The 25,845-nt window shown below is 42.2% G+C and overlaps 2 protein-coding genes across 2 annotated transcripts; both read left to right on the top strand.

Annotated features, from left to right (window-relative positions):
- Window positions 1–1,055: 1,055 nt before the first annotated feature.
- Window positions 1,056–3,540, top strand: GARIN3 (golgi associated RAB2 interactor family member 3). The gene is made up of 2 exons (XM_027081382.1): window positions 1,056–1,679; window positions 2,461–3,540. Exons 1-2 carry the CDS (start codon window positions 1,059–1,061, stop codon window positions 3,538–3,540), a joined length of 1,701 nt encoding a protein of 566 aa, XP_026937183.1. The 5' UTR covers window positions 1,056–1,058.
- An 11,695-nt stretch (window positions 3,541–15,235) lies between these two features.
- Window positions 15,236–22,259, top strand: MED7 (mediator complex subunit 7). Its single transcript, XM_027081443.1, has 2 exons — window positions 15,236–15,335; window positions 21,153–22,259. Exon 2 carries the CDS (start codon window positions 21,170–21,172, stop codon window positions 21,869–21,871), a length of 702 nt encoding a protein of 233 aa, XP_026937244.1. The 5' UTR covers window positions 15,236–15,335; window positions 21,153–21,169; the 3' UTR covers window positions 21,872–22,259.
- The last annotated feature ends 3,586 nt before the right edge of the window (window positions 22,260–25,845 follow it).

Genomic DNA, 25,845 nt, shown 5'->3' on the forward strand with positions numbered 1-25,845 from the left:
ATAGGATGGATAAACCACAAAGTCCTACCATATAACACAGGGAACTATATTCAATATCCTGTGATAAACCATAATGGAAAAGAATATGACAAAGAATATATATATATATATACATAAAACGGAATCAGAAATTAACAGAAGAAATTAACACAACATTGTAAATCAACTATACTTAAATAAAAAAGAAGAAGGAAAAGAGAAAAAATAGAAGCCAAGGTTGAGTTACCTTTGTGGGGAGGGAGCATGCAGAAGAGGGGCTGGCAGGGTTCTATTTCTTGCTCTGGGTAGCAGCTACAGGGGTGTTCACTTTCTTGTTACTCATTAATCTATATATTTATGGTTTGTGCACTTTCATGAATGTGTGTTATATTTCACAATAAAAACAGTTTCTAAAACTGTAAATATATATATATGTATATGTATATGTATATGTATATATATATATATATATATATATGTTAGCCTCCTTGGAATGAGAAAATGGGTGAGAAAATTCTCCATACCCTGGAAACAACAGTACCAATGGGACTCTGAGGGTAGCACTCTTTCTAAGTTCCTGCCAGCACTGTGCTATATACGCTGGGGGCACAGAGAACAGCAATCCCAATAGGATGCCTGCCCTTAGCAAGTACACAGTCCACTTCCAGGATTTTATCCCCAGGGCATCATTCAGCAGAAGCACGAAGATGATCCCTGCAGGGAGATTTGTAACAACAAGACTGGAAACCACCCAGATATTTACAAAAGCAGGATGGTTCTCTCAACATTTTGATTAGAAAGACTATCCAGCCTACACACACCTATACCCTGGCAGGGTCAGCCTGTTCCCTATGGATGTGATGGTTGGTTTAGCGGGGAGGCTGGTGAGCCTGCCCCGAGTGGGTGGGGGCTTGGAGGCTCAACAAAGGGGTGTGTGATGGTGATGGGTCACAAAGGACTGTGCAGGGTAAATGAGGTCGGGTCAAGAGACTTAGGCAGAGCCCTGCAGGGAGGTGGCCAGTTGCCTTCGTTCCCTGTCTCTCCGAGACTCGATTTGTGGCTGGTGGCCGCTGTCTCAAATGAATAGAACCATGAGCAGTGAGCATTTGTTACCTCATTACACGGCCAACAGCTACCGTTCAGTAAGCGTGTTCTGTACCTCCATGGGGGACCTGCAACGACAACTGTACAAGGGAGGAGAGTATGACATTTTCAAGTATGCTCCCATGTTTGAGAGCGACTTTATACAGATCAGCAAGAAAGGAGAGGTGATTGACCTACACAACCACGTCCAAATGGTGACTGTGGGCATCGCATCTACCAGCCCCCTCCTCCCACTACCTGACGTCATGCTGCTGGCCCGGCCAACAAAAGCCTGTGAAGAGCATGTCCGATACGCCCAGATCACCAAGAGAAGAGGTCGCGAGCCCGTGAAGACCCTAGAGCTTACCAGGCTGCTTCCCTTGAAGTTTGTCAAGATCTCCATCCATGACTGTGAGAAGCAGCGGCTTCGCCTGAAGCTTGCCACCGGCCGTACTTTTTATCTGCAGCTGTGCCCCTCTTCCGATGCTCGAGAAGACCTCTTTTTCTATTGGGTAAAGCTTGTCTATCTCCTGAGACCACCGGTAGAGAGTTGCAGCAGTACCCCGACGCTCCAAACTGGAGATTCAGCGACTATAGAGGATCCCAAAATCCTAGTGGTAAGTACCTACAGAGACTCAAGAACACAGGGCAGGGTGCTTTGGGAGAGCAGGGCAAAGCTGGTCCTTCATGGCCTTTGGTGCTCTCTGAGACTCACCTGGGAAATACCTTCCATTGTTGAGAAGGGTCAGGGACAAATGAGCCGTCACTATGGGATTCACCACACTGGAGAGGTTCCAAGTGCTTCTCCACACTGTCCCACAAGGCCGAATTTCAGAGAGACCTTAGGTATCATATCAGCTGCACTGCTCTCATCCCCAGGGCTGTAATCCCTTCTACAGCATCCTGATTGTCCGGTCTCTTCTTGAACACTTACCCTAGCCCAGGTAGTCTCATCAGTTGTGGAACATCATTCACAGTTAGGAAGTCCTTCCTTCATTCTGTCTCCCCGTGACTCTGACATGCTGATTAAAATCAGCCCAACCCGTGTAGTCACCAAAATGTAGAAGGTGTGCATCCCTTGACCCAGGAACCCCGCTTCTAGGAATCTGTCCTGCAGAGAGAGAAGCACAAGGGTATAAAATTAAAGTGTATATCGTGGAGAATTGTATCAGTGCTTTCCCTGGCCCTGGGATTGTTCAAGCAAAATGGAGTGGCCGTTTGACAGGGGTGCAGTAGATGGAATCTTGCATCCAATGGGAGCTTAGATTTGGTGATTTCAAAGGTTATTCTGAGTATAAGCCCTTGAGTTGCTCAGCTCCAGGATGAGAGAGGAGCGGACAGTTCTGATCTCACTTTCTGTCATCTCTATCTTATCTGTTTCTCCTCCCCTTGGCTCAGGCCACAGAGCTCCACAGAGAAAGGGATCAGGATGAGGCTGGGCTTCACAAGCTTCCTGACGTGTCTGGAGCCACGTGTCGTGATTATGTTGGGGGAGAGGGAATCCATCATGCCCCCCATGGCTCAACTGCAGCCGTGAAAAGTGCCGAAGGATCAGCTGCAGAGAAGACCACGGGCCAGGTCGCAGCAGAGACAGCATCAAGCCCTGGCGGAGGAGTGGCAGTCTCGGGGGTGGGAGCAGGCCCTGCAGGAGGTGCTGTGAGCTTGGCGGCAGCCAACAGCACAGGCACCAGCCAGGTGAGCAAGGCCCTGGCAAGAGCCACCATCAGGGATCCAGGAGAAAGCGGATCCGGCAAGGCCATTGCAGGTGCTGCCAGCACATCCTCGACGGGGGCAGATAGTCCAGAGAGCAGCATGAGCGTGGTGTTTGCAGGTGCAGCCACGAACAACAAGCCTGCTGCTGGAAGAGCTGAAGGGCAGGTCGCAGCCCCCCTGGTCTCCACCTTGCAGAGCGAAGACTACATGTCTAAACGGGATGGAAGCCAGAAGATCTCCCCCCGCCCCAGGGATGAAGCCTGGAAGGAAAAAAAAGAAAGAAGGGAAAAGGACAAGTCTTCATCTAGGAAAAGTTTCCGTCACCGCAGGAGAGGTGAAAGTCACCGCAGGACAGGAGGGGACAAGACCCAGAAATCATCCTCCCCCTGGTCCTCATCCAGCCATGGAAACTCAGAAGTTGACAAAAAAGAAAAAGGGCACAGTGGCACCAGGGGCAGAAGACACAGCTCTCAAAGGAGTGGCCGCCACAGCTCCTCTGTCAAGAGCCGGTCCGCCACCGGTTCAGGGACTCCAAGTAAGAAATCCAATAAGATCTACTCGTTTTTCAGGAGCTTGAGAGTCATTCCTCGTTCAAAAACAACGGTCACACGTGACAGAGAGGTAGACTTCGTGGCTAAGACGGCAGAGGAGCGCAACATAGAGGCCAAGGTGGAGAAAGCCCCAGCTGGCCGGGATCTGGAGATCAGTGGAACCATGACATCAGAGCCGATGGAGACCATCGTTATTGAAACCCAATCCATTTAAATAGAAGCCAGGGCAGGAAGCTTTCCATGGAGACCCAGCTTCAGGGAAGGATCCCTAGAGAGGCAATTCCTGCTTTCTTTAATAAAGGAAACCATACAACTCCAAAAGAAATGCTATCTTCTGTTTTCTGTGTCCCCTCGCCTGGTAGTGACTTCACAGTGACTTCTGTGATGTGAATTGTGCTTCGGCCTGAGACCCTAGCCTCCAGTCGAGCAGGACCCCCACCTCCCACCCACGCCCAGCAGAGCCAGCATTAGAGCTCTGCCTTGCCTCCACCCCTTTCTGCCTTTGTTTTCCCCAAGACTATGGCTGCAAGTCACAGACTACGGGCTGGGAAGCATCACCACCAGCACGTCCCCAAGCCCTTCCTTTTCTCCCTGAAGGTCCCTGAACATGGTCATTCAGTCCAGTCCATAGACTAAGTGACGACAGCACTCTTGTCTCCTCTAGGGATAATCAGGGAAGAAAAGAAGGGGTGCCTCAGCATTTGTAGGCAATCAGAATAGTGAAGTTTATCATCTTGATCAGGACTGACAGCCTGAGGGTCAAATCTTGCCAACTGCCTGGTTTTATGAATAAAGTTTTATTGGGCATAGCTACAGTCATTTATTTAAATATTGTCTAAGGCTGCTTTCACATGAAAATGACAGATTTGAGTAGCTGTATCAGAAACCACATGGCCTGCAAAGTCTAAAATATTTATTTTCTGTCACTTGGCAGAAAAGTTTTGCCCACCTGATTTTAATCTTAAAATTCTTCTTCCTCCTGGGTATGTACTCTGGATAAATTCTCACAAACGCTTGCCAGGAGACAACTAGGAGGATGTTTGTAGTAAAACTGTAACAGCAAAACCCTGGAAACAGTCCACATGTTCACCAAATAGGAGAAATGAGCAATTGTGGCATATGCCTACAGTGCATATGATACAGCAGGAAAGATGAATAACAGCTGTACAGGGTAGCATGGGGGAGTCTCCCGTAATGTCGAATAAGAAAAGCAAGTCAGAAAAATACATGCAATATAGTTCCATTTGTAGAAAAGTTCAAAAACAAGATCAAACAATGTGAGTAGGGACACACATTTGCTAAAAGTGTAGAAAAAAACTAGGACATGATAAACACAAAATTCACAATAGTGGATTTCTGTAGGGTAAAAAGAAGGGAGGGATGGTCTGGGAGGAAAAGCTTCAACAGAGTGGGAATTTTTCTATTATGCAAAGGGGTATGTCCATGGGAATGTATTATTGTTTCCATTTTATTTTAACATCTCTGACATCAGGATGATTTTTATATTTCTGTCAGCCAAGTGGCAGTCTCTGCCTTAGAAATATCTTAACCAATTTGTTTCACTTTTGTTTTCCTTTCAATATACGCACAAGAGATGGATGACAAAGTCTGAAAGATATCTTTCAATAAATATAAGATAAAGAAACTAAGTGACATAAATACTCACTATCCAGGAACACAAGAAAGGTTTAGATATATCGTTAAGAAATAATAGAATAATCCAAAATGCTCTGTGCTAATGAACTATGTAAATTATGTATGCATGTGGAAAGCGATTCTAAAAATTAAAAAATCATAAATGAGATTATGAAATCTCATTTCATAATGAGATTATGCATTTTTAAATGTCCATTTTAAAAAAGTCTTTCCAATTTAAAAAGAGTTGTAAATAAATTTCATGAGTCCATGAAAATCATTAAATTGTTAACAACAGATGGTAACAGTTGGATTAGAGGAAGTGTTGATAACAGTTAACAACACTTGGATTTGAGAAGAATGCCTCTGAGAGCCATGTGTGTTTGTATGAGCCAGGGAGTCATCTGCTAGCCTTGCAATTCTTTGCTCATTCTCTTCTGTGACAACAGGGTCTACTAGGACGGAAGTTGGGTTTCCAGTAAAACTTAGGGACTTTCTCTGCAGAGCAAATGTAAGTGGTAGAGGTGGAGGAGGTGAGAAATAAGATACGGATTCTGGGAGGAGTGGTAGCTTGGGAGGATGAGAGGAAGCCCTTCTCAGTTGGTCTGGTGGGTGGCTGGAAAATCCCATCTTGTGATTTCTGATACACAAAGACCAATAGATGGTGGGGATCAATGTGTCCTTGGAGTTAACTCTTGAAGCAGTGGGTCTTGGTAAGAGGAGAGAAAGAGCCATGTTCTCTAAGACCTGAGAGGGATTTGGGGGAAACCTTCTGGAAATGTGAGGAGTTACGGGGTAGAGGAGAGAGATAAAGGGGAGCTCTTTCCAAAGCCCTTGACTCAGAGCCCCAAATTTTCACTATGCCAGAGGCTGAATCAGCCTAGTTAAAACAGCTTAATCTTACGATTCTGTACCCTTGGCTTTACCTTTTGTCTTTCTTATCCTGTATTATGCATTCTCACTCACTCCCAAAGGAGTCCCAAAGGACTTCTTTAACGTGAACCTAGTTAGTCCACTATGCAGGGCGTTAGCTGAGCAGACCCACAGTTTACACAATTTACACCTCCACTGAAGTAAAGTGGAGGTGGGGACTTGCCCACCGCAACGTACCCTGCCTGGCACTTTCTCTGGATTTCCTTTTCTATCTTGACAGTTCATCAAGAGACTCATGCACAGATACCTACGTATTTCAAAGCAACAGGCATCTTCCTCTGGAGGGAGACATCAATTTGGGTATCAAGTCAGTACACCCTATCAGATAAAGGCCAATATTTTTGACAGCAATATTCATCACCATGGTAGCGATTCTGCAGCTGCAAGTGCAATTAGGCAATGGATGGTTGATTACAAACTAACCAGTGTCCCAAACTTCAAGTCTGGCAACACACATACATTCTAGAAAGGATTTTTTTCCCTGCAGCAAAATAAGGGCATTCACAGGATTGTTATGAGCGACTGGAGTCTTTCAGACACAAGAAAGATGTGCTATGGTGGGAAGAAGCAAGTTGCCTCAAAATATTGAAGGCAGTGTCACGGCTGGCAGAGCAAGCGTGATGTGATGCTGGGGAACACAGCAGGGTCCAGGCCATGCAAGGCTTTGAGGTCCATTTAAAGGATTTTGATTTCTGACCTTGGAGTGATGCAAAGCCATGACATGTTTTAAATAGGGGAGTGGCCTGATCAAATGTGCCCTTTGTGGAGGGTACTGTGGTTTCTGTGAAAAGAAGTATTTGGCTAGGGGGTTGTTAATATGTGACTTTATGTTACTTCCTATCTTTGGCCACGGGATCTATATAATGAGGAGATTGGAGGGTATGTTTTGAAAGACACTGTTCCATTTGAAATATCCACACGGGGTGGACATTTCTTCAACGAGGGACTTGTGGCCCCAGCTGCTGGGGGTGCTTCCCACAGAAAGCCTTCAGCTGGCAGTAAGTTTGGAAATTGCCTGGGTTCCTCACCCGAGGGGCACGGCAAGAAATGATTGATGTGGAGTGTGAAGATCAGGTCATCGTAGCCCAACACAGACCCTCTCTGAAGGGTCACTCCAGTTCAAGGGCTCAGCTTCTCCCTCTGTGCACTCCTGCTTCTGTCTCTTCCCTTCCAGAGGTGATCCTAGCAGTACTTCTTAATAAACACCCTCCTCACAAAACTCTATCTCAAAATCTGCTTAGTGGAGAATACAATCTGTGATACCATGTTAGTGTAATGTGCTGGGGTCACCCGCTCTGACTCAGGTGTCAGTTGGAGGACGATAATAAGGAGGCAAAGGAAAGCAGATTCAGAAGGAAGATAGCTAAATTCTGTGCAAGTCACAAAGACTGGCGTCTGCATGGGGTAAAGAAGCCCATAGGAACTTGAACACATGAAATCTGTTTCTGTCCTTTGGAGGCCCCATGTTCTAAGAGAAGCTCATTCTGGACCCGAAGCAGGTGGAACCAAGTGGGTAAAGACTTTCTCAGATAACTGCAGAGAAGCAGCATGTGGGCTTGCAATGGGTTGGACCAGTGTATCTGCAACCCCTAGGACGGTAGTTGGCATTTAGTAGATGAGCAATAAAAATGATGAGTCATCACATTTATTAGAAAATGAATGCATCATTAAGCTCTAAAAACCTGTCTAAGTGTGTGTTGCCACCCATGCCTTCAGGAAAATAATTCCAATCTTTGAATGACAGAGTTCCATGGAAGGACCTCTCCTTTTTAAATGGTGGTATGTGAACTGCTGATCCTGTCTTAATTTAAAATTGTAATATTTTGTCCATCATGGACTTTTTGCCTTAATTGTTGTTTTTTAAATATTGCATTTATTTATCTTGCTTACTGAGGTTTTCTCCCCCTCCTTAATTTTGCATCTGAGGCAAGTGCCTCACATACCTTACCTTGGTCCCAGCCCTGAAGTGATTCTGAAAGCAAGCAGCTCATATCTGTACACAACTGCCATTCAGGAAACTTGAAAATTTTCTCATTTCTTTTGATTGTGTTCAATACCCATCTTTCCACATGGTTTTTTTTTTTTTTGGCCACACTGCGCGGCTTGCGGGGATCTCAGTTCCCTGACCAAGGAGTTGAACCCGGGCCACGGCAGTGAAAGCCTGGAATTCCAACCACTAGGCCACCACAGAACTCCCCATCAATACCCATCTTTCAGCCAAAATATATTCAGTACTGGCTATGTGTGAGGCAATGCTAGGAATTGTCAGAGCTGATGCACAGATAAGTTAGGAAGCTAGCTATAGCCACAGAAATAAAGCAGGTGTGTAATTACAACTTAAGGCAGAGAAGTGCTGGAAGTGTAGAAAAGAGGCTACGAGTGGGTATGGAGGTAATTTTTATCTGGGTGAACTTGGAGAAACTTTTTGAAGAAGGTCACATTTGAGATGGACTTTAAAAGGGTTGGATACAGCCCAGATCTTTTGGGAAGTGTTTAGAAAATAAATCAAGCAGTCGATAAAATGGAAAGATTTTGTGATGATTCAAAAACACATATGATAGTGGCACAGCTATATAATGTAAATGTAGACTTTAATGACAGTAATAGTGTCGACGAAAATTCAATTAACTATGAAGTTAAGAAGAAAAAAAGGGAATTTAATTTGAGCCAAACTGAGGATTGTAACCCGGGGGAGCAGATTCTCAGAAAGTTCTGAGAACCGTTCCACCTGTTAGAGGTCGAAGGCAGTCACATACATTTTTGAGACAAAGGATCATACATCAAAATGACATACAGATATTTTACATAAAATTCATCAGGGATACATGATCCAGGTAAACACATACAAAGTGAACAGCAAGTCACCATGACCCCCTACAGAGCTGGGAAAGAACACTATTCTTCTTTTTTTTTTTTTTGGTACACGGGCCTCTCACTGTTGTGGCCTCTCCCGTTGCGGAGCACAGGCTCCGGACGCGCAGGCTAAGCGGCCATGGCTCACGGGCCCAGCCACTCCGCGGCCTGTGGGATCTTCCCGGACCGGGGCACAAACCCGTGTCCCCTGCATCGGCAGGAGGACTCCCAACCACTGCGCCACCAGGGAAGCCCAAGAACACTATTCTTTTAAGAAGTTACATTGCTAGCGTCAGAAGAAAGAAAAAATTTGATGTTTATGGCTGAGCAGGCACCCGCATCTTTGAGGAGATCTGGTCAGTGTGTAATGCAGATGCATACTGCACATTAGGGAGGGAGAAGCCCCAAACAAACACAGAGAGAAAATTTTATGTTTAATTTTTTTTGACCTGCCTTAAAAATACATTTTATTTCATTGGGAGGTACAACAAATAAATTAAAAGGGCTTACCTGCCTTTTTTTTGCAGGATTCTACATCCTTTTAAAGTTCTTCAGCCTGCAAGAGATAACTGACATTGTTTCTCAGTGGGACTCATATGCGGGGAACGCATCTTTCTGTTATAAAACTAAGTGTAAACTGGGGTTAGTTCCCCAATGCCAGGATTACTGCTGCCGCCTGCTGCTACAGAAAGGTGTAGCAGGCAAAGCAAACTACGGACATCCTCCTGGCCCACCTGCTGCACACAGGTCTGGGTTGTTGAGATTATTATTAGTGATAAGGTCATTAGTACCCATGAGACAACAGCAACAGTGAAAACAGTGATTAGGAATTAAAACTACACAGCAGACTGCAGAGAACAGTGCATTAGAGATGATTCTCACTCAAAGTGCATTGTTCAAACAATATAGATGAGCTGATAAGTCTTTTGACAGGAATAAGCAGAGGCTGGAGATGAACAATTTAATTAGCTAGCTTCCATTGTTTTTCTGTCTGGGCTTTCTAACAAGCAGAGACACAATGTAATTTACTAATAAGAGTTCAGAGATTATTATTTATGAAGCTGTCTACCAATGACAAACATAGTAAGACCAAAAAAATCAATAGGGTAAATGTGCTGGAACATTTGGACTTTTGCATGCTAAAAAAAATCTTCTAGAAGAAAACACAAGGGAAAAAATCTTTGTGACCTTGGACAGGACACAAAAAGCATGACCCATAAAAAAAAACAATTTATAACTAGGACTTCATCAAAACTACAAAGCTCTGCTCTTTGAAAGACACTGATAAGAAAATAAAGATTAGCCACAGCTTGCAAGAAAATAAATATAAATAACAAAACACATATCTGATAAGGAACTTTTGTCCTGTGTGTGTATATGTGTGTGTGTGTGTGTGTGTGCACGCTCTTACAACTCAACAGTAAAAAAAACAAACAAGCCAATTAAAAAATGGGCAAAAACTTTGAACAGAGAGTTCACCAAGAAAAGATATGTATGGCAAATAAGTACAAAAAAGATACTCAACACTAGAGAAATGCAAATTGCAACCACTACATAGCCATTATAATCGCAAAAAGGAAAATTGCAGAGGAGGGTACAGAGCAACTGCAACTCTTACAGTTTGCTGGTAGAAATGAAAAATGATATAGCCTCTTTAGAAAACTGCTTGACACTTTCTTATGTACTGAAACATATACCTATTATAAGGACTTGCAATCCCTTTGCAGTAACTCGAAAAAAAAAATGAAAATCTTATGTCCATAAAGGATATGTATCTGAATGTTTATAGGACTGGAAACAGCTGAAATGTCCATCAACTGGTGAATAAATAAATGAATTATGGTGCATCCATACAATGGAATCCTCCTTCAGTGTAAAAAGGAACAAACTATTAATACACACAACAATGCTGATGGACCTCAAAACTTTTATGCTAAGTGAAAGAAGCCAGACACAAAAGTCTACATACTGCATGATTCCATTTATATGACATTCTGGAAAAGGCAAAACTATGTAAACAGAAATCAGATCAGTGGTTACCAAGGGGTAAGGGTGAGGGCAGGGATTGAATACTAAGGGGGCACAAAAGGAATTGCTTGGGGTGAGGCAAATATTCTATATCTGAATTCTGGTGGTGGTGGTTAGATGACAGTATATATTAATCAAAACTCACTGAACTGTTCACTTGAGGTTAATTTTACTGTATGTAACCTATACCTCAATAAACCTAACCTTAAAAAAATCGACAAGGTGGAGAAAAAGTGTGACTATTTCTGCTTGCCACTTAGGATCAAGTGATAAAAATGATGTTCTCTATAATGTGCCAAGCTCCTAAAACAGGCAAGATGCTAGTTATCATGTACTCCTGCCTGTTACTGCCCCCTCATCTCCTCCCACTCTCCCTTTGCTCGTTAGTTGTGGAGCACACAGGCTCCCTTCCTGTCTCTCTAACTCAGGAGGATCATGGCAGCCTCAGACTCTTTGCACTAGCTGTCTCCAAGATATTTGCACAGTCGACTCCTTCTCATCACTCATGTCTTAGCGCCGAAGACAGCTCCTAGAAGAGGCTACCTTGATCACCTTCTAGAAAGAAGCTACCTGCCAACCCACCTAGCTACCGCATTATTTTGTATTATTTTTCTCCCGATAGCCCTTATCACTATTTGAAATTCTTATTTGCTTGCATGTTGTTGTCTCTCCATTAGAAGGCAAGGCTTTTGTCTGTCATTTTTACCATCTAGGGCAGTCTTTGGCACAGCAGATGCAATAAAGATTTGTTGAATGGATGTAGTCCTTGTTAAACTAGAGAAGACATCTTTTTTTTTTTGGCCACGCCACGCAGCACATGGGATGTAGGATCTTAGTTCCTCAACCAGGGATGGAACCTGTGCTCCCTGCAGTGGAAGTGTGGAGTCTTAACCACTGGACTGCCAGAGAAGTCCCTAGGGAAGGCATCTTTAAGGAATAAACTTCCTATTCAGATTCCGGAAGTATAGCCACCTAAACAAATGTTTATTATACACCATATTTTCACTAGTCCCTCCCATGATGTGAATTTCATACCATTATTCATTTGTAGTTTATTGTAAAGAACACTAGACTGAGAGTCAAGACTCCCAAATTCTAGCCTTGATCCTGCCACTAACTAAAACACTGAAAATTTGGGTCCAAAATTCCATTTCTAGAAATTTATATCAAGGAGAAAATTACAAACATATACACGTGCACCAGGAACCAGGATGCTCATCCAATGTATTCACAATAGCAAAGTTGGGAAGAAGATAATTTCACACAATGGTTTTGGCTAAATATACCCTGGTTTATCCATCAATGTCACACTGTGAATTCATTTGAAAATGATGATTATTCAGTATTCATTTTGTTACTTATTCAATAGATGTACGTGGAGTACTTGCCAATTTCAGGTACTGTTCTAGGTGCTGAGGATGTAGCAGTGAATGAAACAAAGGCCCTCTTCTCATGAATCTTGTATTTTAATGGGGAAGAAAGACAATGAAAATAAATCAACTACATAATATGATATCAGATGATAACACGTTCTATGAAGGAAGGATAATGCATAGCAAGGGGATTGGGGACATTCCCCAAGAGAATGACTGGGGCATGCCACTTGATATAGAGTGACCACAGAAGACCTCTCTGACAAGGTCACATTTGACCAGAGACCTGTATGAAGTGAGGAGGTAAGGCATGTGAATATCTGTGGAAACAGAGTTCCAGGCAAATGCAATGGGTCTAAGGCAGCAGTAGGCTTGAAAATTTCAAGGGAAAGAAATCCTGTAGCTGGAGAAGACTGAGCATGGAAAAAAATGGTAGGAAATATTATTATTGGAGAAGTAGCTAAGGACTAGATTTTGTAGTGCCTTATATAGGCCATGGTGAGCACATTAGATTTTATTATAAATGTGATGGAAAACCTTGGAGAACTTTGAATAGAGTGGTTAGATTTTTTTTTTTAATTGGGGTATAGTTGCTTTACAGTGTTGTGTAAGTTTCTGCTGTACAGTGAAGTGAATCAGCTATATGTCTACATGTATCACCTTTTTTTTGGATTTCCTTCCCATTTAGGTCACCACAGAGCATTGAGTAGAGTTCCCTGTGCTGTAGGTTCTCATTAGTTATCTATTTTACACATAGTAGTGTGTATATGTCGATCCCAATCTCCCAATTCATCCCACCCCACCTTTCCCTCCATGGTGTCCATACTTTTGTTCTCTACGTCTGTGTCTCTGCTTTGCAAATAGGTTCATCTGTACCATTTTTCTAGATTCCACATATATGCGTTATTATACGATATTTGTTCTTCTCTTTCTGACTTACTTCACTCTCTATGACAGTCTCTAGGTCCATCCACGTCTCTACAAATTACCCTGAGTAATATTGCATTCTATATATGTACCACATCTTCTTTATCCATTCATCTGTCAGTGGACATTTAGGTTGCTTCCATGTCCTGGCTATTGTAAATAGTGCTGCAATGAACAGTGGGGTGCATGTGTGTTTTTGAATTATGGTTTTCTCAGGGTATATGCCCAGGAGTGGGATTGCTGGGTCATATGGTGATTCTATTTTTAGTTTTTTAAGTAACCTCCATAGTGTTCTCCATAGTGGCTTTATCAATTTGCCTTCCCACCAACAGTGTAAGAGGGTTCCCTTTTCTCCACACCCTCTCCAGCATATACTGTTTGTAGATTTTTTTGATGATGGCCATTCTGACCAGTGTGAGGTTATACCACACTGTAGTTTTGATTTGCATTTCTCTAATAATTAGTGATGTTGAGCATCTTTTCAAGTGCTTCTTGGCCATCTGTATGTCTTCTTTGGAGAAATGTCTATTTAGGTCTTCCACCCCTTTTTTGACTGTGTTGTTCAGATCTGTCTTATATTTTAAGACAGTGTGGTAAATAGGCTAAGGAAGGACAAAAGTGGAAGCAAGGAAACTAGCCTATTTCATAAATCCAGGGGAGATTATGGTGGCATGGACTAGGACTGAGGCAGTGGAGATGGTGAAAATTAATTATATTTAGGACTTTTACTTATTCCCAAATAGAAGTAATACAAAAGGCCGGTATGGTAGTTTTGAATGGAGTACGAGAGAAAGAAGAGTAAAGGTGAACCTTTAGATTTGAGCCTTTGCAATTGAATAAAGATGTGGGATAAGAGGGTCTGAATGCAAAGGAGAGGGTGTTTCCAGGGCCTGGATAGCATCTGGGTATTATCACCTGGATGACATCCCACTAAGAACTGATAACTGAGTCCTGGGGCAATTCAAAAGATCAAATGTGCCAAATGCTGCTGAGAGTAGAATAAGATGAGTACTAAGAATGCCCACTGGAGGTCACAGTGTATGTCACATTGGTCTCAGTGAAGGGAGAAAAGCCTGATTGGGGTATGCTCAAGAGTGAACAGATTTCTTCAACAAATAAACTGATGGTGGGGGGTGGGGATTGAGGTGGAGGAAGGAAACTATAGATTAAAGGATAATTAAATGATACATCATCCAGTTACAAAGGGGTGGACGTTATCGGATCCTCAGATAATTGGTATACAAATACTGACTTGATTTTGATGATATTAAATACTTATTAATTTATTTTAAAATGAGACAATGGTTCTCTGGTTCCACAAACAAACAAAACGAGTCCTTACTTTTTAGAAATGCTTGATGAACTGAAATAATGTCTATCGGTAGATAATTGTTGAAGTTGGGCGATGAATACACTATTCTCTCTACTTTCCTGTATGTTTGGGAAGTCTCCGTAATTAGTTTAAAAAAAATCAAATAATCTTAAAGAGTTAAAGTTGAGAACGTTTATCAGAATAACAACCTTATTTTTGTAAGCGCAACATGCTCTTGGAAGATTCCCATAAATTTAGAAATGTGTAACATTTCTTACGAAAATAATCTCCAAAAGAATTAAGTGTACTTTTTTTTTTACACTTGTAATTTGTTGCCTGGAAATAGAATCTGAATTCGTAAATGAATATAAAAGTGAATAGATGGTAAAAAAAAAAAATGCAAAGTAAGAATATATTATTGATTCTCAATCATGTTCACAAGTATTTCCAGCTTACAAAATACTTAAACAGCGTATAGAGTCCAACCTCATATTTTTTAATGTTATTTTTGACAGTGGGGCTACAGTCGATATCATTTCGAAAAATATCTGCTTACTGTATTGTCTAACGTTTACGTAAGACGTATGGATGCCTCAATTTTAAGCGTTGAAAAAAAAAAGAAAAAGAAAGGAACGAGCTACCAGCTGCTGCTTTTATTGATACAAAGTACAGAAATCCTCCGCGGCTGCAAAAGCCGCAGCCGCAGCCAAATTGCCAGAAGGCGGCAGGCTGCTCGGGGTCGGTGAGGGGGTGGGGGTTGGGGAGGGGGGCGTACGCAGGCGCAATAGCAAGCCATCGGTCAGAGGCGGGCCTAGAGCCTCGGTTAAAGGACAGCTATTTCAGCCAATCAAGGGACAGCGTCAGAGGCTTCTTCCTGGAAGAGGAGGTTGGAAGTTGGGTCTCGGCGGTGGTGGAAAAGGCAGCTACCAGTGTAAACCCGGGGCTGAGGTGAGTGGGCGGCGACGGTTTGGTGCTCCGTTCAGTGGGCATTTCTTCTTCCGGACCCCGCGACTTCCTCCGGGCGGGCTGGGAATGGGGGAGGCCTGGTGCAGCGTACGCTCGCCCGCTTTCCTTTCCCGCGCCGCTCGGGGAGCGCGGCCTCCCCGCCGCTCGCTGAGCCCCGGGGTGAACCGCTCGGCGGAAGGTGCCTTCCTTGCGGCGGGCTCTGGGCTTCCTTCGAGTGGGGAGGCCGAGCCCGGCCAGAGGTTGGCAGACCTCAGTTCTAGTCTCTCGCGGCTGGTTTGCTAAAGTGGGTGGCCTCGGCGAGTCCTTTGGCCTCTCCAGCCTTACGGGATAACCAGCCTTGCTCTTCCTCCTCAGGGAGCAGTCCTGAAATCAGAAGAATTAATGGGAGGCGGGGAAGGAGGTAGATGCCAAGCCTAATCATTAGATCATCTGGAGCGGTTTTAAAAACAACATACCAGCGGCCCCATTTACAGTAGACAAAACGAGTCAAAAGTCTGGGGATGGGACCCTAGAATACCTTTCTTTTTTTGGTGAAATACCGCAGAACGGAACAAACACTAGAAGGTGGATCTTGAGTCTGATAACCGGCTATGATGCCTGGCGCTTGTTTTACTAAAAACCTCCATCACCTTTGACAAGTTTAGTCTAGAGAAGTGATAGGGAGATAAGCAGGATTTCTGTAATACGTCAGTTTCCTTTTGTACTGTTAGATGCTTCATAGTTTACTGATTTAAGGGAACTTGTACTGTGTACAAGAACCAAGGTTAAGAATTCCTGCAGTGCCATTTACTAGCCTTTTGATCTGGTTGCAGACACTTCCCCTTGGTGAGACAGACTTGGGATCCTCATCTCTAAAATGAAATTGAAAATACTACTTAACTCATAGAATTGGTTTGAAGATTAAGAGAGGATGTGAAACAATGGTACCTGTCACTTACTTGCCCTTTGGGGATTGGCAGCTAAAGTAGAGGATTACACATGGTGCTGGGAGGCACAAAACTGGGCTTCCAATCTAAAAAGGCTTGAGTGGGGTGAAACCTGGGCTGTCTGAAATTTATTTTGAAGTACCAGATCATTGCTAATTCTCTGATTTTGGTAATTATGTGGTCATAAGAGAACATTCTTATTTGGGGGATACCCACTGAAGTATTTGCGGGTGCGGAGATGAGAGACCAATAGGGCAAATGAGGGAAAATGTTAACATTTGGAGAGTCTGAGTGAAGAATATGGAATATTCTTTATACTATTCATACAGCTTTTCTATAAGTCTGAATTGATGTTTTTGGAAGTTTTAAAAAGTTGATTATAACTATTTGCAACTCGTGTGTTGTAAATAAATGAAATGGTACACAGTATTTATAACCCTCCATCCCATGCACTTTCACCCCTTTTTTCTTAATGGCTGTGTTGTGTGTATATATAGACACTTTATCCAGCCCTCATATTGATGAAATTATGGGCTGTTTCCAGCTTTTCCTGCTCTTTTCAAACAATGCTGCGTTACACATCCTTAAACACACTTTTGAGTACTTGTACCAATATTTTTGTAGGATAAATTTCTAGAAATAGAATTGTTGGGTCTCACAACATTGTTGATCAACTATACTCCAGTATAAAATAAAAATTGAAAAAAAAGAATTGTTGGGTCAAAGAATATCAGCATTAAAAGTTTTGATACTGTCAGGTCAAATTCCAAATAAACATATTCGTTTCCTTTCCTGTCAGTTGTGTCTGAGGATTCCCCATATTCTCTTGGCGGTACTGGCCTGCCACCTGAGAGTGTTATGTGGCGGCTGTCATGGTGGCTTCTGTGAGAGCTGCGGGGAATGGATGCTCTCCACCGCAGTAGGCTTCCCTGCAGGGCCAGAGGAGCTAAGAGCCTGCTTCTAAAATTGGGATGGCCACTCTGAAGAAACTGAGAGGAAGGAGAGTGTGACCTGTGCTGGAATCCAGGGCTTGCCACATAGAAGGTGTTCTAACATTTGTCAGATGATGGAGTATGTGAAATCTTGATAGTCTGTTAGATGAAAAGAATCCTTTTTAAAATTTGCTTTTAACAGTGTGTTTGTCTGAATATTTTCCTGCCTTTATTCAGCTTTTGCATTTTTCTCATCATCTTTTGCCTATTTTTCTATTATTTTTTAAAAAATATATAGGTTTAAAAAAAAACTCTTTCAGTGGATCTTTATTGAGGATTTAGCACCTTCTAGGCATTGTTTAAGGTGCTGGAGGTAGAGTTGTGAGTAAGACAGGCAACTGCTGAAGTCATAGTGCTTTTCTTGTGGGGATGGAATCAGAAAATATGTTTTTAAAAAATCAAAATTAAATTTCTAATATTTGCCCTTGTTAGCTTGCAGGCATTCTTCTCCCAGAAAAATGGGATTGTCTTTTAATTTTGCTTATGATATATTTTCCTATATGGAATTTTTAGATTTATCTTTGGTAGTCAGATCTGTTGGTCTTTTGTAGTAACCTTAAAACATGTAGTTAGCTATTTGTCTGTTTTCCTTTATAGATTGTAAGCAACGCAAGGATGGAGGCCATGTTTATCCTTGAAAGATAGTATGATGTAGTGTTTGAGATCTTTAGGCTCTGGCTCCTTCCTTTACTCTGTGACTTTACGCAAGTGGATCAACTTTTGTGAGCCACGGTGATGGTGATCTCATCTCTGAAATGGAAAGAGCACCTTTCTTTTCTCAGATTTCTCGCAACCATGAGAAAAGTATTTAGCACAGTGTCTGGCACATACTATGTACTCAAGTGTTATCTGCCATTATAATCATCATTGCCATATATTAGACAAACAGTAAATATTTGAAAGAGTAAATAAACATTAAAGATGTTTATACCTACTTCCAAATTCCCATTGATTTGAAGCCTTCTTGAAATGAATGGAGCTACCAACAAATACTAGAAGACAATATGCTAGGATATAAGGGAGAAGGAATGTGGTATGAGAATTAGGCTGGCTATTAGATAGAAGAACTGTAGTGAAATCAAAAAGATCCCTGGGAAGCCATTGTATTCCAGGTAAGAGGGAATGGTGTCTTGATCAGAACTGATGAACTTGAGATAGTGAGATAGCGAAGTTTTGGGACTTGATAAATTTGGCAATGATGGTGAGGAGAGGAGATTGGTAAAAAAGGAGAATTAAGATAACCGTTAGGTTTCTGGCTTGAAATACTAGGTGGATAATGGGGACATTTTACTGAAACAGGAAAGAGTAGAAGCTATGAGAGGAACAGGTTTAGGGTATGTGTATTTATGGTAGATGGACTCAAAAGAACTTTCTTTTTTTTTTTAAGTTTGAATGCCCTGTGAGACATCCAGGAGCAGCCCAGACGCAGTCTGGACTGGAGATAAAAAGTCAAGAGTCAAGAAAAGAAAGACAAATACTATATCACTTATATGTGGAATCTAAAAATAATACAAACGAATCTATGTACAAAACAGACTCACAGACAGAAAACAAACTTATGGTTGCCAAAGGGGAGAGGGAGAGAGAGAGGGGCAAATTAGGAGTATGGGATTAACGGACAAACTACTATACATAAAATAGGTAAGCAACAAGGATTTACTGTATAGCACAGGGAATTATATTCAATATCTTGTAATAACCTATAATGGAATATAATCTGAAAAAAATAACTGAATCACTTTTCTGTACACCTGAAACTAACACAATATTGTAAATCAAGTATACTTAAATTAAAAAAAAAAGTCAAGAGTCATAAATATAGACCAGGGTTTCTCCACTTTGGCACAATCTGTTGACATTTTGGGCTGGATAATTCTTTGTTGCTGTGCATTGTATGTTTATAGCATCCCCAGCCTTTACTCATTAGAAGCCAGTAGCACCCCCTCCCTGGTTGTGGCAACTAAAGGTGTCTCCAGACCTTGCATATATCTTCTGGTTGGCAAAATGACACCTGGTTGAGAACCACGGATAGAAATGGTATTAAAAGCTATGGAATTGACTGAGATCATCCCAGGGAGAACATAAAACAGAGGCCTAAAACTAGTGGCCAGCAGACCACAAAGATTGTTGGAGATAAATATTTTTTGACCTCACAGTATTTGACAATTTCTGCAATTAATTGCCAGTATTTTTAAAAATTGAGAAATTTCACATAAAAATCTGGATTTTTTTTGCCCTTGAAAAGTCAAGACAACGGAACAATGAATCTTCATTCGCACATGAATGCTAGTAGCTGGAGGCTTTGAGGTCTGGCTTGGAGATGCTCAGTTCTCCTTCGCTCTTTATGTTGCCTGCCTTTTCCCTTTGGGTTTTGAGTTTGTGAGTCTTTGAGGCATGCCAGCATTAAAATTTGGCTAGAGAAGGAGGGGCAGTAAAGGAGACTGAGGGGCAGCGGCCAGTGTGGTAGGAGGAAGACGTAAATGTAGCATCACAGAAGCTGAGGGAGAAGGGGAGTGTGTTGAAAAGGAAGAAAATGCTGCTGAGAGATTAAGATCAGCTTAGAAAAATGTCCATTGGATTTGGTCACGTGGTGGTTGTTGATGGCCGTGATGAGCAGTTTTTGTGGAGGTAGGAGGTTGACGCCAGATCGGATAGTGACAAAAATGAATATGCAGAAGGCTAGTAAAGCAGTGAAGTGTGGGTTGATAGAGTAACTCATCATGCCCATGGCCACTGACAGACTGATTCTCAGCAGCAGCCAGTTCACTGCTGTGGGTTGGTGGAAGCTCAGGGCTGTCCCACAGCTGCCCTTATTACCTCACAAATTCCAAGTATAAAACTGCCTCCAGTATATTACTTGCTATCTCTCATGTTGGATGGTGTTATGTTATATCTTGAAAATCTGGTAAGATCCATCTAAGTGAGCACTCGGGATATTCTCATTTTATGATATACCTAAGCTTCAAATGGAGTAGATGGAGGTTATTGTGGCTATTGAAGGTATAGTTGAATTTGAAATTTCTGTAGTAGATGTAGAAAAGTTAATGAGTCTATAAAAAATTGTAGAGTATATTGTAGGAAAAAAGGGAATGGAATTGGATCACAGAAGCTCAGATGATGTGAGTTTGTCTGGAATATAGTAATTTTAATTTTGTCAGAGTGTTCCTTAGTTATAAGTGTTTGCTGTTGGAGATCAATCTATAATATAAAACGAGTGATTGTAACGTGAGATGGGAAGACAGCATGTGTAGTTTGGCTGTAGGGAGGGTAGAGAAGTGAGGCATAACTGGTGAGGGGTGTGGAATCCAGATGATTTAATTTATAGATGAAAATACAGTTGATCCTTGAACAACTGGGAGGTTAGGGGCGCCCACCCTCTGTGCAGTTGAAAATCCGAGTATAACTAAGAGTTGAACTTTCGTATCTGCAGTTCCTTCATATTTGCGGTTCTGCATCTGAGGGTTCAACAAACCATGGATCTTGTAGTACTCTAGTATTTACTATTGAAAAAAATCCACATGTAAGTGGACCCGTGCAAGTTCAAACCTGTGTTGCTCAGGGGTCAAGTGTATACTACAGTATATTTTTTGTGCCAATGAAAGTATTAAGTAGAGCAGGAAAAATACGATGATTGAGTATATATTGCTAATTAGAAACGGATGCAGCCTTTCCCTGTTGTAAATGTTAGTTTTAGAGACCAGGGAGATCATTTTGTCCTGGGTGCCAAACTGCCAGGGGAGAAAAAGTAAAATGTTCTGTCATTAGTCGCTGAATGTGACAGGTTTGTTTTGTAGCTCCACTCTCAATCTTTGGTCTATTTCTGTGTGTTTGTGTGATTTTTTTTTTTTTCTTATTTTTTGTCTGATGGTCCATTTCTGTAGGTTCTTGATCTTCCACAATGGGTGAGCCACAGCAAGTGAGCGCCCTCCCACCCCCTCCGATGCAGTACATCAAGGAGTATACAGATGAAAATATTCAGGAAGGCCTCGCTCCCAAGCCTCCACCTCCAATAAAGGACAGTTATATGATGTTCGGCAACCAGTTCCAGTGTGATGATCTTATCATCCGCCCTTTAGAAAGTCAGGGTATCGAACGGCTTCATCCTATGCAGTTTGATCACAAGAAAGAACTGAGAAAACTCAATATGTCTATCCTTATTAATTTCTTAGACCTCTTAGATATCTTGATAAGGAGCCCTGGGAGTATAAAACGAGAAGAGAAGCTAGAAGATCTTAAGCTGCTTTTTGTACATGTGCATCATCTCATAAATGAATACCGACCCCACCAAGCAAGAGAGACCTTGAGAGTCATGATGGAGGTGCAGAAACGTCAACGCCTTGAGACAGCTGAGAGATTTCAGAAGCATCTGGAACGAGTCATTGAGATGATTCAGAATTGCTTGGCTTCTTTGCCTGATGATTTGCCCCATTCGGAAGCAGGGCTGAGAGTAAAAACTGAACCAATGGATGCTGATGATAGCAACAATTGTGCTGGACAGGATGAACAACAAAGAGAAAATTCAGGTCATAGGAGAGATCAGATTATAGAGAAAGATGCTGCTTTGTGTGTCCTAATTGACGAAATGAATGAGAGACCGTGAAGGATGTTTCTTTTTCTTCTTTTTTTTTTTGTTTCAGTAAATAGCATATATATTAGTTAATTCACTTTTAGAGCACCTCAAAAGAGAGAGCACTAGAAGTCTTGCAAGCAGCTTGACTCTCCAACTTTCTCAATTGTTAGACGTCACAGGCAGTTTATGTCATTTCACTTTATGGCAAGCCTAGGTAAATAAGTACGCCTACATTAAGAGTAATCACCTTAATAAAAGCAGTGTTTGCCTCTATTGTGTGGAACCTCCCTGTTTTCGGAGTTGCAGTAAACTTTGAAGATATCCTCAGTAATAGTAGGTTTTCATCCCTGAAAAGTAGATTTGTCATTGCTTTAAGAATGATAGATAATAAAGGATATCAAACTTTATAAATATGAAATTATGAAATCCTTAGATTTATTTCACTTAAAAATTTGGTTAATCTCTAAAAAAGAATAGTGTAACATGTTAAAAGAGAGGAACCCTGGAGAGTTATAAAACAGCAGTTTATTTTTCCTCTGGGCTGCTCCTGCAACAGTCTGTCTCAGCCTTTTGTCCCTATCCTGGATGGGTCCCAGAGCTTTTTTACAGTCACTAAGAAGTCCTTTGATCACTTTTAGTCACATTCATTTTAATAATTAAAATGTCTGTGTAATTACCTATACATTTCCTAAACTCAGACTTGCTTAAGGCTGGAAGCCTTCCCTGGGAAGGGACTTTGGTGGCAGAGACTGCTGGATGTCCACCAGAGATTCTTGCTCGCCTGAGATATGCTGCCCTGCTAGGGACTATGTTCCCCCCATTCCTCTTGCATCTCTGTGAGGCCATGTAACTGAGTTCTTACCAGTGGAATGTGGTGTAAAAATCCAGGCCTGCCCCATAAAAATTTCTCTTCTTTTCTGCTGGTTTGATGGTCACACCCAGGAAAACTTTGGAAGCCACTTGAAGATGGCAAAAGTTCAATCATTTCGGGTCCTTGAAAGCCTGAAGACTAGGCCCTCCTTTCATTAACTCCACCCTCTCCCAGTCCCCATCCCCACCCCCACTGATGTGACTTCACCACGTGAATAAGAAGTCAACCTGTTTTGAGCACTGAGATTTCATTTCTGCACCTTCTCTTTTCTGTTCTCCAGCCTCTCTTGCGGCAAAATCTTGATGGACGAGTCTGCCTTGTATCTGAGGGTGGCTGCCAGCCTTTCTCTTAATAAAGGCCAGTGGTTCTCAAAGCGTAGTCCTGGACCAGCAGCATTGGTATCACTTGGGGACTGGTTAGAACTGCAAATTCTCAGGTGCACCCCAGACATCTTAAATCGAACTCTAGGGGTGGGGCTCAACAAACTGTGGTTTAAAGAGCCCTCAGGTGATTCCCATGCAGGCTCAAGATTGAGAATCACTGATAATGGTAAGGCCTTTTGCCAGATAAGCTGGCAAAGTCCAGTTTAAAGTGGCCACACGCCAGTTCTATATGTGAAACATTCATGCATCCTTATCTTTAAAAATCTGGGGAGTGTAGGCTGTTTCCAAGTAGACAGCCCCTCTGTTAGGCACTTAGTTGGCAAGTCTCATTTGTTTTTTCCTGATATGTGTTTGGTATAGAGTTTTGGACTCCAGAGACTTCAGGAGACACAGTCCAGGCTCTCTCGAGCTTAAATTAAAGGGGGAGGGGAACCCCCTCATCTCCCGGTGGCGGGGCAAGGTAGACATTGCTCAACACTTGAGCGACTCCCCAAAGGAATCTCCTTTGTAAAGGAGACCTCAATCTTTTTACAACCTTGAGGAGGGTGCTGGGCTAAGAGGTACAAAACCAATTTTTGGCTGCCTTACAATTCGTTGCATGGAAAAAACTAACTGAATCACATTATCACATCCTTAAGAGAGTCACGACATCATTTGTATATAATGTGTGTTTGTTGGAGAGAAGGATTAAGAGATTAAAACTTCACGTGGAATCTTAAATTCTGATCTTGGGAGGACCCGATCTTGTAGGTCTGTGGGTGGGACCTGGCATAAACTCTAAAGAATTCTGACGTGAACTCCTGGTATTATAATGGGTTGAAGGAGCACTAGTGGTCTGATAGTTGTTACAAATTTCAAAGTTTATATAGAGATTCAGTCTATGAGGATGAAAATACATCTCCGCACACCTGGTCATAATGAATATTCCTGATAGATTGATTCCTCAAAGTGAAATATCTGGAAGAATAACCTGGGCAACTCTTGAGATTACCAATGCCTGGGCCCCAGACCACCAGGATTCTGGTTTCATTGTTCTGGACTGGGGCCCTGGTATTGGTTTTAAGAAATCTGTAGATGGCTCTACTGTGCAGTAGGATAAAGGAGGATTACATTAGTCAGTACTCTCTATTGAACTAGTTTAAGCAAAAGATGAATTTGTTGAAAGGATACTGTGTTACATAAGTTAAACATCCAAACCACGAAGGACTGGGAGGGTCTCTAGGGCAACTGGGACTCAAACCTGATCCAGAACCCTCTGTCTCTCCTTTCTGGCTTTTCTGTTAGCTTCATTCTCTACAAACCAAATTCTTTGATGGTATGGGTGCAGAACATGGCTGCTAACGATTCCCAAGTGTTAGGTCTTTCTATACCACTCTCTGGGAGTTGTCTCTCAAAAAGGAAAAAAAAAAAAAAAAAAAGGTGAAAGGCTAATTAACCAGTTCGGAGGGAGGAGTTAGGGGTGGCACACCTGATTCCAACTGGGCCATTCAGCTGGGGGCAGATTCTGTAAGAATCTGACAGACCCCAGCATGTCAGTGTGTGGGGGGAGGAGGTCCACCCCTCCCTTTAAGTTCATTTATTCCTTGCATTCATTTAGTGGATATTGTGTTCCTCTCTATTCCTGATACTGGTTTAGTTGCTGGGGGTATGAGGAGTGGGAAGGAAAATGGAAGAAAGATAAACAGGAAAACAAATAGGTTAATTTTTGAAGGTATAAGTTCTTGCTTTAACCATTCAGCCATTATAACAGAAGAATCTTGCTTCCAATTATATTCCTATTTCCTGCTCAAAATGCCTTGTCCACATTATCTTCTCTTTTCAAGTTATGTTTCTATGTTCACAGTTGTTAAGGGTGTTGGAAGGCCATTTCAACTGTGCTGTGTTGTATCTGAGAGAAAAGACGTGTCCTGGGTCCTGAGGTCACAGGAAACAGCAAGTGCAAGTGCCTCATGAGACAACTAGAAGTTGGCATGGTTTGGGAGAAAAGGCTATTATGGCCGCAGCATAGGGAGGGAGGAGGTTGGAGCTAGAGAAGCAGATGGAGGTCAGGTTACAGGACTTAGAAGGCCAAGGGAAGGAGTTTGTTATATCCTAAATCTGACGGGAAGTGTTGGAGAGAGAGAAATTTCCCCCTCCACCCCTCTCGAGTTCTTGTGGTTGGACTAATAATAAAATTGACGCAAGACAAATTAACAGGAGAAGAGACATTTTAATTCTTATACAGGGAGGTCTCATAGAAATGGGACCTAAGAAGTAGCCAAAACATATATACTCTTCAGACAAACACTGAATTTCTGAGGAATTGACAGGACAAAGAAACTTAGGTTTTGGGTGCTCAATTAGTGAAGAATCTAAACGATTTGGGCTTGGGGTAGTAAATTAAAGAAGTAACAAGGTTTGTATAGGCTTCTTGGCTGAAATTCCTTCTCCCAGGCAATAAGGGTGTCCTTTTACCTTTACTGCAGGGAGTGCACCTTTCATGGGAGAGGTTTATTTTTTGCTTTGGGGGAAACAGAAAGTGGGGGTCAGAGTGTCCCTCTTGCATTGGCCATTTCTTAGTTCAGTATGCCGTCGTAGCATATTTTGGGGCAGCCTGCTAGCACTTTGTTGGCACTGTTCTAATCACTTTATGTACAAAAAGCCATTTTTATCCTCAAAACAACCCATTGAAATCATTATGATTCTTACACCTATGTTACAGATGAGGAAGCAGAGGCTCAGAGAGGTGTCATTTACCCAAGGTCACCAAG

Source organism: Aethalodelphis obliquidens, unplaced genomic scaffold, assembly GCF_003676395.1.
Source record: "Aethalodelphis obliquidens isolate GAN/ISIS:26980383/991018 unplaced genomic scaffold, ASM367639v1 scaffold45, whole genome shotgun sequence".
NCBI lineage: Eukaryota > Metazoa > Chordata > Mammalia > Artiodactyla > Delphinidae > Aethalodelphis > Aethalodelphis obliquidens.

Excerpts from the sequence above, each read along its gene's own strand:
- GARIN3 (XM_027081382.1), top strand. The coding sequence starts at position 1,059 with ATGAATAGAACCATGAGCAGTGAGCATTTGTTACCTCATTACACGGCC. Across the intron at positions 1,680-2,460 it reads AGGATCCCAAAATCCTAGTG|GCCACAGAGCTCCACAGAGA; the intron begins GTAAGTACCTAC and ends CCCTTGGCTCAG.
- MED7 (XM_027081443.1), top strand. The coding sequence starts at position 21,170 with ATGGGTGAGCCACAGCAAGTGAGCGCCCTCCCACCCCCTCCGATGCAG.